Source organism: Tenebrio molitor, chromosome 5 (assembly GCF_963966145.1).
Source record: "Tenebrio molitor chromosome 5, icTenMoli1.1, whole genome shotgun sequence".
NCBI classification, from domain to species: domain Eukaryota; kingdom Metazoa; phylum Arthropoda; class Insecta; order Coleoptera; family Tenebrionidae; genus Tenebrio; species Tenebrio molitor.
The window spans coordinates 1,924,105-1,940,699 of NC_091050.1; the positions used below are offsets into that span (position 1 = coordinate 1,924,105).

Consider the following 16,595-nt stretch of genomic DNA (forward strand, 5'->3'; position numbering starts at 1 on the left):
GTTACAGTTGGCTTAAAAAAAAACGGAAAATGAAATTTGACCTAATGTGAATTGGAAATTTAATTTGTCAATTTATGTCAATTTGTGTCTGTTTGACGGTAGTATTTCTGACACATAAGTGCGGTTTTTTAACCTAAATTCTAAAAAGCCGTTTCAAACTATAAAAATTTAATAAAATCTGACAGAACTTTTTCTGACAGTTCCCGTTTTTTTTTTTGAAGCCAACCGTACACGTCACTAGCTTAACGCTAAGTGAGTGAAAATTGATTTTAAAAATTCCAAAACACAAAGCAAGTTAAATAAATAACTATTAAAACAGTTGACTAGTTTTCAAAAAAAAATCTTCCCAGATCTCAAAAACGGGATTTTTCACTCGTTTCACTCGCGTTTTAAACTAACCCACTCATGCCAAAAAAAGTCCAATTTACACACGAACTCCTTAAATAAATAACTATTTCTACAACCGTCAAAAAAACGTGACATTTTTGCATCGTTATCAAGTCGCAAAGTTTCTCATTTTTTCATGTGTTAAAAAAACGATTTTTTTTCACATGTGAAAAATGTAATATTCATTTGCGCGTTTCCTAAGTTACAGTGACTTGTCACAATACTTGATACTTTGATTTTCTTCATCTAATTTGCCTTCAAAAATCAAATTCTTTTTTTGACGGTTGTAGAAAAAATAGTGTTTGTATTTCGTGGTAAAATTCGTGTTTTGTTGGCGCATTCGAAAAAGCACTCATTTTGCACACTTAATACAAAAATAACTATGTAATTCAAGAAGAAAAAAAAGATTATCTCTTAGAAATAAGAGAAAAAATAAGTTAATTATCAGTTTTCTATGAAACATTTTAAATAAGGTGGAAGTACAATAGAGTTATTACAACTTAGTTGTAAAGCAGTAATAATAATGATAATAATAATAATAATGTTAATAATTTATTTGTTAATACTCTGTTGAAAATAAAATTCAACAAACATGTACTGCACTTAAACTTTATCATAATAGAAATCAGTGACAAACATTCGGAAAGTTTTTGAGCTTTCCTACCGAAGCAGGAATCTGTTTTTCCACGATCCCCTGTGATATTTATGTTCATATAAATAAGAATATCATATTATAAAAAGATGTTCAATAAAAAACATAAGATTTTTGAACGAACAAATTAATATTACCATAACCACTAACTAAACAGTAATAGTTTTCCTGGACATTTCTGAAACAAGGCAACGTCAAATTCTTTAGATAAGACGGAAAGAACAAATACCACATCTGTGAGATATTATAAAAACTACTTGATTGAGTTTTGTGAAGACGAATAGGTACAGTTGGTTGCAAAAAAATCGGGAAACGAAAATTTTGTTGTGGTTGTTGGTAAAATACGATATAAAATTCCTTACAATCTTTGGTCGAAGAATTCTGCAAACGATGAAGATCATTAATTTGTAACAATATTTCTAAAATTACAACGTTATTGTTATTGTTATTGGACTTGAGTAATTGCGAGCAGCAAATATTGTTTTCGGAAATGATTCCATAAAATTTTAAACACTGATGGATCATCTTGAAACCTCTGCCCATTCCAATTTGTTTCTAGTTTATCTCCCAACATTTGAGACTTGAAAGATGGAAGCACTTCGTAAATGTCTGCTTCATTTTTTACCCCTCTTCTGAAGATATTTCTCATGTGGCTAGGTTTTAAGAAAACTTTTGTAGTTGCAATTAAAAAAAAGACCACTTACAGGAATAGAAATTTTAAGAGGAAATTAGTTGTTTCTTCCGGGTTAACCGGTCTTTGTTTTCCTTTAACGTGATCCATTGTCCAACATTAACTAACAAAGCCACGTTACAACACTAAAATATTTTTAAAATAAAATGTCCTTGACTTCTTTTTTGTTATCGAACAAGAATTATTAAACCATGATAACATTATTTTAGTTATGTTGCCAATGAGGTCGCCATTTGCTGAATAAACTTTAAAATGCACTTTTTCCTCGTGATACTGTTGTTTTTAAATATTTTCTGTGTGTCGATTGACCGATTTTAAATTACTATTTCAGCTTCCCTAACTGTAAAACACACCTTTACCCTTCAATTTAGCTTAAGGTAGCTGCGATTTACCGACGGATGCTGTAAAGTTCTGGGGGAGTGCGGTAGTACGCACGATTAATTTACTCTTTTTACAGTTACTTTAAAATTAAAATGTTCATACGTCACTTTAATTTAGTGTAAAAAAACACATTTACATGTATTATTTTTCCGATAAATGCCAGCATAACGTAAAATAAATAATTAATGTAGAGAATCACATAATAGACAGAGCAGACGAGAAAAGGTTTATACGGTATGGCCACTTGAGTAGAATGGAAGAAAACAGATGGCCAAAGAAGAGCTGGATTTGGGAACAGGAGAGGAAGAAAAAGCCGATCTCGAAGAACATGGGCAGAAGGGGTAGAAAAAGCAATGAAAAGCAGGAAACTGAGTAGAAAGGACTCTCAGGACAAAAAAAATATCTTTCACGCACGCCGGTGTTTTTTACTTTGCAACAGAATCTAGGGCAAATTGCTTGATAAGGTTGGTATTAAATGACGTAAGACAGACGGAAACGTCAATTCACTTTAAACAAAATGGGCGTTTCGTCGGAAAAAGTACAGAAAAATCACGGACCAAGAATAAACCGGCAACACCGACGCTTTAAATTTAAATAATTGTAAATCGTTGTGGAAAGTACTACCCAACAGTAAAAAAGTTACTAACGTTAAATTATTTTTAATTCTATTTTTAAATATTTTTGACTTATTCGTTACAAAAAATATTGTTCCAAACTTTTTCCGGAAGAAATTTTGGCTGATGATGCAGTTTTAAAGGAAACCAGGACGAAATCTAATCAAAGCAAGTTTTTTCTGATTCAACTAAAATACCCGGTATATTCAAGATTTTCTGTTAAAAAAGTAATTTGTTATCATTTCAAATGGTTCATGTCACTTTGTTGAAACTTGTTCATCACTTTGCTGAAATAAATAATCGAAGTAAGGAGTGCGGTCTGAATGCTACGCCACTGGACATATCGTGACGTCCAACTAATCAAAAAATGACAGTTGTATTATTGGGATTTCTAGAAGATTTTCCCAATTGGAAAAATATCATATTACGTTGAAAGTAAGTACATTCCCTGTCGACAATCGCGAAATATCTTCACAAAAGGTTCTCGTCAAGATAATTCCTCTCCTTCAAACGACTACTTTAACGAATCCCGTTCAATTTGTTTTTAATTCGCGAACGCAACGTCCTCATCCTTCGCCGTTCCATTTCTCCTTGAATAATTGAAGCTCGTCCTTCGGCCGTACCTGAATCAATACTCCTTCGTTAGAGATGGCGCTGCATCCGCGACGTCCCGTTTGCGCAACACAATAATCAAAGACCGACCCCGGGAACGTCGCGCTTTAGACTCCATCGAAAGAGTGCCGAGTGAGTTTCCTGATGGCGGACAAAAAGGCCGATCAGTTCTACACCAGGCCCCCAAAGCTGGGAAAATGGGAAGGTTTCAAGCAATTCCTGTGGAACCCGGAGACCAGCCAGTTCCTGGGCAGGACCGGATCCAGCTGGGGTGAGTCCTTCAGGTTTCCACCCCGATGATGTAACCGTCGCGGTGATTATCGAGCGACACCTGCTCTCGCTTTATTTTCTCCACCACCATTACCATTTAGGCAACATTTTTTGGAATGCGAGATTTCGAAGGATCTTGCGAGCGTCATGGCGTCTATCGACGCCTGTTCGAAGGTGACGCCCGGTTCTCCTCGCCGCCGCCACAACTCCCATCTTCTAATTAGACATTTTTAATTAATTAGCAGTCGCAAATTTTGTCGCCGCTCGAGTGAAGGGTTGACGCCCATTCACAGTCGGTAAGGTCAGGTTCGACGCGTTATGGAACAATCACCGCTTCGAGATTATCAAGTTGTGGTAGAAAGAGCGATACGAAGAGCATCCGGTTTTGGCCAAAAAACAAACGATGCTCGATTTCAAACATAATGTAGAATCTAATCGCGAGCACGAAGAGTTGAAAACTGTTTCAACAAATATTTTCCGTGAGAGATCAATTGTTCGATAAAATCTGTGTGATCTGTTTCATTTTGGCTGAAAATGAAGCCAAATTTTAATTTTGAGAGGCCACCATTTTGCAACATACCGGCATAGCAACGCACAACAATCGATAGTCCTCAAAACTGCATTATCATCTAAAATTGTTATTCACAGAGTTCTTATCTTTCGAGATTAGAATTAGGCGACGCAAGAACCGGAATTGATTATTTGGGTCCAGATGACAGATGGAACTAGTGAAATTAGTAATAGTCGAAGAGTTTTGTGCAGGAAATTCTTCATTCGACTTCGAAACATAACATTTTCTAAGATTGTGACTTCAAAGATCAACGTAAAAAATATTCATGCATGGGGAGGGGGCTTCGAAACATAACATTTTCTAAGATTGTGTCAACGTAAAAAATATTCATGCATGGGGAGGGGTCTCAGATGTTCGATTTTTTAGTACAAAACCTTTGACATATCAAATTGTAGCCGAACAAGATATCACATGACCACAAACGTTTGTTCTTGACGAGCTACTCGAGGTTTGTAACAACTTTTCAGAAAATCCTGTTTCAGAAGACGTTTGGGAAAGCATCGCATAAGGATTAAAATTTTGTTGAGTTACAAATCCGCAGTTAAAGCAAAACCTACTGAACGTGTATTTATCAAATTGTTTAAGTAATGATATTAATTAGCCACGGCTGTGTATAATGACTCGTTACTCCACGAGTTGTAGATTACCGTATGGAATATTATTTTGGTAGCATTATAATTTGAAAATGTCATAACTAGCGAGTATGTACTTTTTTGTGGTGAAAAATAGGGCGTAACGGAACTTTGACGTTTGCATAGCAACAAAAGAAGAATTTAGGTCAAAGTGACAAAATGCTACAAACGGTCATTTTTATCCCGTGGCGAAGCTGAAACAGAAGTGCAAAGAATAATTTTGAAAATCTTTAATTATTTATTCAAAAAGATTTTAAAAACTGATCACATTACACACCACATTACAGTGAAGACACTGAGCACTATAACCATCATTACATATTTTTTTTTTTCTATTTCTAAAATGTCTCTTTTAATTATTAAAATCGTTATTTAACATAATCGCTTTTAATGTTCTCATAAAAGTCCTACCTCTGAAGGATTTTTTCGAAACAGTTAACAGTTATTCGTGAAGCTGCTTTATTAATATGTAAAAATAAATCCAGTATTCCGTTCTTACCCGTGAGTCCACCTTATCCCAGCTTTCCGTACATATATTTAAATAGAAAACCTAAAGCATTAATATTGAATAGTCAATAAAAACATTTTCCACCCTTTAATATAACATTATTATGCTTATTTATGAATCTATTGTTCGTTCACAACTAAATGATCTCTTGTCAAACTTTAATGAAATCTTCGCCCATTGACTCAAATTTTAATACACAAACCGTTTACCAAACCATTCCAGGTTTGAGGAGATACTTGACAAATCTTGACAGCATCGTAACCACAAATTGGTTATAACTTTCCAAGCGATCTTTCAAAGTTAAGACCAGGATGAAAATAGAGTTAAAATCCACTGCTAGTTATATCAGGTGATTTAAATTTCCGGTCAAAGTTTGCGTTGGAAAGTCGATTGTGAACGCATTTCATTTAAATTCCGGTCAAAGTTGGCGTTGGAAAGTCGATTGTGAACGCACCACTACTGTAAAAACGTAAGATTTAAACAGCTGATCCGTGATCCACAATCGACTCCTCCACGCCACTTTGACCGGAAATTTAAATAAACACCCGATAGAATTGGTGAAAAAGTGTAAACGGTTTAGAATCACTTGTTACCTTTTCTAAAAATCAGACAATCGTTTCGTACTGGTCCAAGTTATTATTTTTTTTTTAGTCTTGGATCGAGATGCAATTTTTTGGCGTCCTCAACTATAAATGACATGTTTACGCATTTTGCACAGCTAGGGTATCCTGGTTTTTACACACTAGTCAAACTATCTGTCGTTTTACCGCACGGAGTGTGTAAAATAACAAGAAAATTTTAAGCTTTCTGGAACCTCCAAAAAAAATGTTTAGCGTATCATAAGTAAAGTCCATTTATACTAAGACAAGTTACCGCTACCACTAATCCGCTCAGTTTTCAAAAATGAACAGAAATTAATTGTTTTCTTCTAAAGTCTGATGGCGCTATCTTGTGGTGTAAATCGTAAGCGTGTCAGTTATGGGTATAATAGATAACTTTCTGCCATTTCATTGTGTGTTAATCTAAAAACCTAGCGCTGTAAAATGTAACCTACCGCATATGTAATGTAAATAACTATTTCAACGACTTCAAAGATTCAATCGATTTTTTCTGATAGCCCCATATTACACATTTTTTATCATATCACCACGAGACAACGATTCACAGGAAATACAGAACGTTAAAGCTTTATTTAACAAAAAAAATCAGTCGACAAATTACTCTGCAAATAAAGATCTGCTCAACGAATGTAAACTCTGATTGTTCAAATTAGTGCAAAGTTGCAATCATCTTTATTTACGATTCAATTCGACTAATTCTCCGGTCAATAGCCACTTGACAAGCAAATAATGAGTTTTAATTGGTACCCATTAGCGCGATCAATCAAATCCGCGGCAAAATCCTCCGTCGCGCCGTTATCGATTCTCCAAGGTACGAGTATCTCGGATCAGATGATTCGTCCGAACTAGGTCAGGTAAAAGAGCGAGTTGTCGATCAATAGCGCTGAATAAATGATAACCGCTATGTGTCCCTTTCAGGAAAAATCCTCCTCTTCTATCTCATCTTTTACGCCGCTCTGGTCGGCTTTTTTGCCGCCATGCTGGCAGTCTTCTACCAAACCTTGGACGACACCAAACCCAAATGGCAAATGGACAATTCGCTGATCGGCAGCAATCCAGGTGAGTGGTCTTGGATGCGGGAACCGCGCGTGACCCCGATTCGTTTTGCAGGACTGGGATTCAGGCCGATGCCTCCCGACTCCAACGTCGAGAGTACCTTGATCTGGTACGACACCAGAGAGCCCAAGAACAGGATGACCTGGACGGAGAACCTGGACGAGTTCTTAGAACGTAAGGTTTCCAGGTGTGCGTTGGGCAAAAAGTGAAACGAATCGTTTTAGCGTACACTAGAGAGCCCCGCCCCGAAAACGCCCAAAACTGCGACAAAACCAAACCGGAGGAGAACAAATTCTGCGATTTCAAGCTGACCGAGGAGCAGTTCGCCCCTTGCACCAAGCAGTTCGGCTACGGGTTCGGCAGCACCGAAGGGGGTGGACCTTGCATCTTCCTCAAGCTGAACAAGGTAGAGTACCGCGAGGTCGTGCTCGTCTGATCCTCTAACTTGCAGATTTTCGGCTGGGTCCCTGACTACTACACCAACGCCACCATCCCCGAGGACATGCCCAAGTACCTGAAGAAGATCATTGCCGAGGAGGAACCCAAAGGAACGGTACTGCCGACAGCGCACTCTTAACAATTCGATTTGATCGATCGGTTTGCAGCACCGCATCGTGTGGGTGGATTGCGCCGGCGAGAACCCCGCAGACGTCGAGAACATCGGTCCCGTGAACTACCACCCCTACAGAGGCTTCAAGGAGAAGTACTTCCCCTTCACCAACGTCAAGGGCTACGTGAGTCCGTTGGTGGCGGTGCACTTCGAAAAACCCACACGTGAGTAGCGACAAGGTTTCGTGTCCGGAGGCCGAGCAGCAGGGGCGTAAGGGGCTAAAAGTTGGAAGAAAAAACTCCTAATTATCAACTTGGGGCTTTCTTCAATTTCTTTCATATTCCTTTCTAGCTCTTGTCTTTCTTTTCCCTCTGCATAGCTTTTTGCTTCTCTTGTTGTTTCTTTTGATTTGCTCTGTTTTGTGTTGCAAAAATTTCCTTCTTACTCTTCTTCTTTTTTCCATAGCTAATCCGCATCGTAACAGTCTAATGCTTTCTTTGAAGCTGACCTGATTATCCTTTCTAGTCCTTCTCACCTCTCTTCCACTGTTTCTTTCCTCTTTCTTCAACTGGGTCTTGTATTTCTTGTTCGTATTTTTCCTTCCAAACTTCGTACATTTATGTTTTTCTTTCTTCGTTGTTTTTTGTCATTCTCCCGCTTCTGTTCCTGTTTCACCCCAAACTGTCCGACTCGTTGCAGGCGGCGTCCTCATCAACATCGAGTGCAAGGCATGGGCGCGCAACATCCACCACGACCGCGTCGACAGACGAGGCTCTGTCCATTTCGAGCTGATGATTGACTAAGAGCCACGACCGCGAGGGCCCCAACAACTGCCATCATTTCGAAAAAAGGAGTCGAACCATCCCAACAAACAAAAACAAGTGACGGTCTAGTTAGAGTTTAGTTTAATAAGATTAGTTCAAAACGTAATAAAATAGAAGCAGCGCAATTTGAATTTTTGACCCTCCGCTAGCAGTAGATATTTTTGGGTGACGTCGTCGAGAGGCCGGATCCAGACACGACCAACCACACAATACTAATGTAGGTAGCGCCACCGCAGTACTCGATAAGTTCCACAGGTCTCCGCTAGAGTGTACGGCAACGTGTTGATTGTTGATATCGGCGACCGCGAGGGGGCGCTCGGAGCGTCGACCCGGCGGACAGCCATGTTTTTGAACGTTTTCATGTTTGTGATAGGAGAAAATCCTTAAATTATCGTCATTATTACTAATATTATCGCTGAGTCCTAGTTGTGTACATAATTTGATTGTCCACGTTTTCCCCCCATTTCTATTATCATTACCATTATTATTATTATCTTCGTGAGTGTTACCCGAGCACTGTTGACGCTAGTTCTGTTGCAGAACGAGATCGTAAGCAAACAAAAAAAAAATTAAAATTGTTATTAAAAATAATAATAATAGGGAATAATACTAAATGTTATCTGTACTTCATATATAGTTTAGGTAGTCTGTAGGGATTCAGATTTCTAAGTACTTAACTAGAGATGCATTAATATACTCGAGATATAAAACTTTGTTCATGATAATAATTCGATTGCATTAAATAGAAATCATGCCTTAAATGATGCAAACTAGTATTGGCCTTAAGTAGATAACGCACAACGGGATAAAGGACAGTATTTGAGACCAGTCTGTTAATGCCAATACTACCCTATTCATAGATATGCAAGATGGCATCGGTGTAGAGTTCATTGTCCTAATTTCTGCACAAACCACATAAAACTGCATCACGAGTGACACTTCGGTGTGTCCCGTTGGACTGTATATAAAGATATCGAACACTCTGTATATATGGTGAATAAAATAAATTCAAGTAAACCAACTGTTTGTAGATTATTAAAGTGTGACTTGACAAGAAAATGTCGCAATTGTGCTTAACCGAAAATTACCTCAATGTGTTGCAAGTTCTTGTTGGCAGTCAAGTCGAGACAAAAAGGCATCAAATGATGAGAGAGAAACTTCTTCGATTACGCTTTTGTCAGAAATTTGGCCACAATGGCGAACGCTACTTACCGACGTGTACTAGTAAAAAATTTCCACACTCCATTCATTTTCATTTAATTGTTTATTTATTTATTTGTTTACTACCGTCATTGTCGAAGGTTGTTGATCAATAATTATGTACATAGGGAGTGTTCCATTTTAGTTGTGCTTGAATTTAAAAAATATCTGAATTAACATTTGTTTATGATGCGTGTGCACATTGTAACAATTTCGTTGATGCTTAAATGTAATTTTTTAAAAAATCAATAAAAACACTGATAACTGGTTTTAAATCGATCCTTTGAGTAACAAAAATCCTCTTTGTTCATTCATGTCACAATAGTAATTTATTATACGAGTTTTATAAGACACACGTTTTTTAGAGCACGAGGAGCGCAGCGACGAGTGCTATAAAGCAAACAAGTGCGACAAAATGGCTTATAAAACGAGTATAATACAACATCTTTTCTATTTTGCCCCTTAAATTTAAAAAAAGTTCAAAACATAATGCTAGGAAAATTATATTTGGCAAATATAAGGGTTGGTAACGCTGGTAAATAGACGAACAATTGTAAGTTTTGAATTTAAAGTGTCGTGAAATGCAGTGATCACGTAGCAACAACTCACTATGAGTCACTGCCAACATTAAAAATTTAAGTAAATGTTCCTGAAACGCGTATCGAAAAGAGCTCCTTTTCGAAACCCGTTTGAGTGTTATACTGACTGTCTTATATGTGCAAAATAGAAAAATTAATTTCTTGTGGTCCTGCCATCATCCAAAAAAATCTCATTAACGGTGCAAAAACTTCGTTCATCTTTGTTGGTACTGCACTGCATTTCGATTTATCTACGAGCAAAATCCCTCCAAACAAATTCCAACCGATAAGAGAAGGTCGCCTGGTTCACGAATCTTCGGATAATCCGTTTCAGTTCTGTTGATTGCTGCCTCGATCCGCAAAAGAATTACTAAAAAGTTCGATGAAGGTTACGCTGGTGGTCTGTTTCTTGTTCTGCGTCCCTTGGATCAGTTGCTGTCAGAGCAGATGGAGTAAAAACACTCGCCCGAGTAATAACTCCGAACAAGCCGCTCGCAAAACTTCTAATTTTGTGAGTTTCAGCGTTGGAATTCAGACCGCTTCCGGCGGAACGTGCTAGTACCTTGATCTGGTACAATCCCGGGAAGCCTTCGTCGTACTGGAAAAAAGAACTGGAAGCATTCTTAAAACGTACGTTGGTGCAGTCCGCATCGGTACCGTCAAGATTCCTCTTCTTTCTTCTTTTAGCTTACACCCAAGAAACTAGACACGACAACGCCGTAGTTTGTTCGTGGGATCATCCCCCTGAAGGCCGATTCTGTGACTCTAGAATAACCCCGGAGTATGCTCCGTGCACTTCAAAATACGATTACGGATTTAGTAGTACTGAGGGTGGTCCGTGCGTATTTCTCAAATTGAACAAGGTACAATAAAATACAAAGTTATAATTTGAAATGTTCCTTTGAATTGTTTTAGATCCCTGGATGGGTTCCTAAATATTACAACAGTACCACCGTGCCTCGAGGTATGCCTGAGCACATTCGAACCGCCATAATCGAAGGGGAAAAACGTGGAAGAGTACTACATTTGAACGCACCGTTAAAACAATGTTTTTGATTATTGCGTTGCAGCACCACGTGGTGTGGTTGGACTGCTACGGTGTGACTCCTGCTGACAAGGAATTCATCGGCCCTTTGAACTACTATCCTAGACGAGGCTTCAACGGAGTGTATTTCCCTTTTACTGGTGTCGAAGGGTACCTGAGTCCACTGGTGGCGGTGCATTTCGAACAACCCATGCGTGAGTGATGACGCAAGCTATTTGTTTGTTAAAAATACAGCAAATAGTTTGAATGAGGAATTTAGTACCGCCTGAACAGTGCATTGCAATTTGACGTTTGTAGGTGGCGTCGTGATCAACGTCGAATGCAAGGCATGGGCTCAAAATATCAACCACGACGGAGAGGAGAAGAAGGCAATGGTGAACTTCGAACTGTTGATCGAATAAAAGGAGAAGAATAATTTAATAAGACGTACGATTTTTTTTAAGTGGCTTGAAATGATCTTTTATTGTTTTGTAAAATACAGTTATAACAAATAAAAAACGATGTTTGGTTTCTTACAACGCACCTCCTGTTTCTTTTAAACAAGAACCCGGCTCCCTTCAATGAAGTGGAAGAAAGAATGAAAAGAAGGGGTTTGGAAAACGATTGTCCACATGGAACGGAAGAAAATGTACAAAATTGCAAATTTTAGAAATGAAATTGTGAATAATAAATTCATCACAAAAATGAATTACCTCGAAGGGGCACTTCATCTGTTGTTTTGCAAACAATGAAACCGTCATCTCTTGGTCTCGTTTAACCTACAGTCTGCCAAAAAAAAAAACATCATCTGTTGAATTAGGTTGAGCAATAAAAAAAAAACACTACACTTGGTAATTTTTGTTTATTTGTTTGACTGGAATGCACTTGAAAAATCAAAATTTCAACTGTCAAATTGACATTTTCAAATTCAAATATTTTGATATCAATTCCAATACAGCAAACTGACGTACATTTTATAAGTATGATATATACAGAATGTCCCTGAAATACGCGGCAAAATTTTAACCACGAGCTACTAGGCTTCATGTAGAACTCGGAAAAAATATTTAAAAAATTCTGTCAAAAAATAAAATGACATTTAATTTTTGAGCTACAATTTTTTTTTAATTGCTTGTCCCACAACCTCGTATGTAAAATTTCGGCACATTTTAAAAATACACCCTTGTACATATATCATATTTTATACAGGGTGTCTCAAAATTCGCGAATCCCGAATGCAGAGCGTGGTAGGGAAGGACCCAGTGGAGCTCTTCCTGAAGAAGATACATATAAGCACTTTAATTTTGTTCAATACATAGCAGCCTTCATATCCACAGTGACAAAGTACTATTCAGTTCAAAGAAGGCACCTTCACACCAATGTATCTTTGTGGGGGGAGTCCCGATTTTTTTTTAATTTCCATATTTGGACTACTGAAGTGATCCCCTACAACGCTCTGAATTCGGAATTGCCGAATTTTGAGACATCCTGTATGTGTATACAGGGTGTATTTTTTAAATGTGCCGAAATTTTACCTACGAGTTTGCGGGACAACGTAGAAGACTAAAAGCAATATAAAAATTTGTAGCTCAAAAAATAAATGTCATTTTTGACATAGAATTTTTCCGAGTTCTACATGAAGCCAGTAGCTCGTGGTTGTCCACGCATTTCAATAAGACCCTTTATAACGAAATCCAAACCCGTCAACTTAATTCAAAATACCTAATTAGTGGTAGGGAAGAATTATTTCCAGACATTTTTCGATTGGACCCAAATTGGGTGATAACCGAGAGTGTAGGGGTATAACCTTGACCTACCTTATATTAATCACTTGTATGTACTATCGGCGCCATCGAAATGTGAACGCCAAATTTTCCTAGTGTGTTGATACATCAATCATAGGCGTGCGTTAATGTGTCAGATTTGTGACATATTTTCACAAACATTATTTGTCAGCAGATTTAATTTATTTTTAAACGATATACATCCCACGACACTTGACCGATGCGGAAAAAGCGAGGGCTGTAGCCAAACTCTGGGAAACTTGTAATATGTAATTGTAAAAGAAAGTTATAGGTAATAGAAATCTTTTCTTATCTCCCATACATATAGTACGCCACTGAAATTTTTTTTATTTAATCTAGAGTCTAGACCAAAACATAAGACGTTTCTATGGCACCAGAAATTCGTTCACATTTCGATGGCGCCGATCGTACCACAAAAAGTGTCTGAAAATATTTAATAGGTACTCTAAAAAATCCTAATGTATTACTATTATTAAGTATTTGCATTTCTTTAGATTTACTGAAAGTGGTTGCGTTACTGAAATTCACTTGATTCTATAAATTTTGTTGCAGGATGTGTAACACACAATTTATCAGTTTTGGTTTTTGTAATCAGTACCCTGGAGGTCAGCTTATCAAGCTAGTTAAAAAAGGCACCAACAATCAGTTACTGCTCACATTTAACAACAATCAGTGTTGGTGTCATTTCCCTTAAAACGTCTACACCTTTCTGCTAGAATGGCAATTCCTGTTGCAAGACTTGGTAACACTTCTTTGAGTCACCACTACAAATTAAAACTCGCGCAACGTCAAGACATGCACTTTACGATCACGTCGTTACGCTAGTTTTTACTGTTCATCTCCAATTGCAAAAATAATAAGAAAACTGTATCTCCAACAGCGAAACTTCTCATCTTCTACTCGATCTTCTATGCGGTCTTGGCTGGATTTTCCGCAGCCATGTTCGCAGTGTTTTTGCGAACTTTAGACGATAGACAACCCAAATGGCAACAGGACAATTCGCTGATTGGAAGCAGTCCAGGTAGTACCTTGCGGCACTAAATTCTTGCTCAATCAGATTTTTAGGTCTAGGTGTCGTACCGCGCGCCAGTTTAATCATGTACAACTCGAGCGACATGTCAATTGCCAAGTTGTGGATCGAACAACTGGACGAGTTCTTGGCTCGTGAGTACCTAATCAAATTCGCAATCGAAATTTTACAGTTTTCCATTTGAAGCTTACATCGAAAAATCGGAAAATGTCCAAAATTGCGAATACAGAGAGGCTCCCGACGAAGGCAAAGTCTGCGACTTCAAGATCGACGTGAAGCTTGCTCCCTGCTTGTCAGTTTACTCTTACGGTTTTGAAAGCACCGGACCTTGCGTATTTCTCAAATTGAACAAAGTGAGTACTGTGGAAGCGAAATCCAGCGAAATGAGAGAGCACAAACGCTTTTAGATTTACGGGTGGATCCCCGAGTATTACGACAGCGACTCCGTCCCCATCCATGCCCCCGAAGATCTGAAAACGACCATCAAAGCGGCGGAGGCGAGGAGACAGGTTTGAAGACATTATCTGTCGGTTTTTGTTTGATGGAGTTTTGTTCCAGCACAAGAAAGTTTGGGTGAGTTGCGAAGCTGAAGATGCTTCGCAGGCGCAAGATTTGGGAACCGTTCAGTACTTCCCCGAAGAGGGGTTCAATGTGAAGTACTTCCCCTACACCAACCTTCCGGGATATATGAGTCCGCTGGTGGCTGTTCACTTTGCAAGTCCTAAACGTAAGTACCGTGAAATGTGAAGGGTAGAAAATACAAAAGATTAGAAAACAAAATCAAAGTAAATAAAGCTACGAGGATCTAAAGGTTAAATTATTTAGCTTGTTTGATAAAGATACATGTTTTTTTTTTAATAAGATTGAGTGCACTCTTGCAAGATTGCTCTTAAAATTGTGTATTATGCAACAAGGTTTATAAACGCCTATTTGGTTACGACCAATACCAACCTCATATTCAATAATCATTAGAACGATGATACAAAATTGAACTTTATCTACTTTGCGTTACTAATGGGATCATTATTATATCGAAATCTAATCGTATTATTAAACTGTTTTTGGTAACTTTTAACTTTGTTATATTGGCTACATCAGCGGTTTCACGTCAGGCGTCAAGGTAAAGTGTGAAGCTATGAAGTAAATTTGGTAAATACCCTACATTTTTGTGAGAAATGTCTGTTACCAACCCACGCAAAAGTCCCTAGTCTTATATGAAAACTTGGGCAGCCGAAATTTCAGACATTAGTAAAGCAAAGAAGATAAAATAGTATATTACACTCGTTTAATAAGACGTATTATCGCACTCGTGTAATAATAAACCGTCTTATTAAACTCGTACAATAATATACTATTGTGCAACTGTTTTCAGTTGCACAAATTGCTCTTTATAACACTGAAATAGAAAAACAATATTTTCTTAAAATTTCTTTTTCTACAGGTGGAGTCTTATTCAAGATCGAGTGCAAAGCTTGGGCCTACAACATTAAGCACAGTCGGAAGGACAATCGAGGATTAGTCCGATTCGAGCTGTTGATCCATTAATTAGTACCAAAACGAATAAATTGATTCATAAATGCGAATGTATTGATATTTCGTTCCAAGCGGACGAAAAAGTGCAAAGTTTGTGAAATAGAAATCGATAATAATAAAATCGTAAATAGTTGCTGATTGAGTCAACGCTAAATCTAGTCATCTCTGTCGTAACTCGGATAATTTTTTTATCGGAGATAAAAGTAACGAAGGCACGAGATGACAACAATAATCTGGTCACGTGCAAAAAGAGAAGCACTTCAAATGTCCATTTTACGGATGCGAAACCTCTCGACTTAATCGCTTCGAAAGGAAAGAGTAATAACAGTAAAAATTTGTGCCCCAAGTTGATTAAAAGATATCGGGGTGATAACACCACCACCATTACTTAACTCCATTGAAAACTACCCTTCCGCTGGCGTTTTATCATCTGCGTGACTAAAATTTTATCTCGCAATATTTCCTTATTACCCTTGATGGTGTGCTGCTGTCAACGTAATTTTAACCGAGTTCATCATGGACAAAGTGACCCTAACAAAAAATTAACCCGCAGAGGGTCTTAATAAATTTACAACACTTCGTCGACTGCAGCGGCACGATTATTTTTCATATTATGTTTTCGTTACTCGTTAACGTTAGATTTTTTTTTGTTTTCCTCGTCTTTCTGTGTAGGCACTCAGACAAAAAATCGGTACCCAAGATTTATGTCTTAACTGAGAAATTTACTAAATTAGCAGATCTGGATCAATAATGAATGGATCTAGTTTTCACCGACTCGTATAAATTATTTGTACATTACGATTTGAGATTTTGTTGTTTCAAAATGATAATCGAGGTAGATTGATCTCTTCATTAGAGACATCTCGAGTTATCGGTATCGTAAGTGTTGTTTTCGAAAACTAGATAAAATCTAGATTTGATAAGTGAAATTTTCCACAAGGTAAAATTTAAAAAACAAATAAGTGGATGGAAGATCAAATCTCAATCTGTAAATCTGTCCCAACATAAAAATAAGTTACGGAAGAAACGGTGATAATGATGATGATAATGGAATAAT

At 37.6% G+C, this 16,595-nt stretch overlaps 3 protein-coding genes across 3 annotated transcripts; all 3 read left to right on the plus strand.

Moving 5' to 3' along the window:
- Window positions 1–3,149: 3,149 nt before the first annotated feature.
- On the plus strand, window positions 3,150–9,843 carry LOC138130528 (sodium/potassium-transporting ATPase subunit beta-2-like). Its single transcript, XM_069047038.1, has 7 exons — window positions 3,150–3,608; window positions 6,857–6,997; window positions 7,049–7,168; window positions 7,219–7,400; window positions 7,446–7,547; window positions 7,600–7,768; window positions 8,244–9,843. The coding sequence occupies exons 1-7, from the start codon at window positions 3,482–3,484 to the stop codon at window positions 8,345–8,347; spliced, it is 945 nt and encodes a 314-aa protein (XP_068903139.1). The 5' UTR covers window positions 3,150–3,481; the 3' UTR covers window positions 8,348–9,843.
- A 589-nt stretch (window positions 9,844–10,432) lies between these two features.
- On the plus strand, window positions 10,433–11,713 carry LOC138130530 (sodium/potassium-transporting ATPase subunit beta-2-like). Its single transcript, XM_069047041.1, has 6 exons — window positions 10,433–10,616; window positions 10,669–10,776; window positions 10,834–11,009; window positions 11,062–11,163; window positions 11,217–11,385; window positions 11,489–11,713. Exons 1-6 carry the CDS (start codon window positions 10,529–10,531, stop codon window positions 11,590–11,592), a joined length of 747 nt encoding a protein of 248 aa, XP_068903142.1. The 5' UTR covers window positions 10,433–10,528; the 3' UTR covers window positions 11,593–11,713.
- Window positions 11,714–13,563: 1,850 nt separating this feature from the next.
- Window positions 13,564–15,671, plus strand: LOC138130529 (sodium/potassium-transporting ATPase subunit beta-2-like). Its single transcript, XM_069047039.1, has 7 exons — window positions 13,564–13,717; window positions 13,856–13,996; window positions 14,041–14,139; window positions 14,192–14,358; window positions 14,413–14,514; window positions 14,564–14,732; window positions 15,447–15,671. The coding sequence occupies exons 1-7, from the start codon at window positions 13,693–13,695 to the stop codon at window positions 15,548–15,550; spliced, it is 807 nt and encodes a 268-aa protein (XP_068903140.1). The 5' UTR covers window positions 13,564–13,692; the 3' UTR covers window positions 15,551–15,671.
- The last annotated feature ends 924 nt before the right edge of the window (window positions 15,672–16,595 follow it).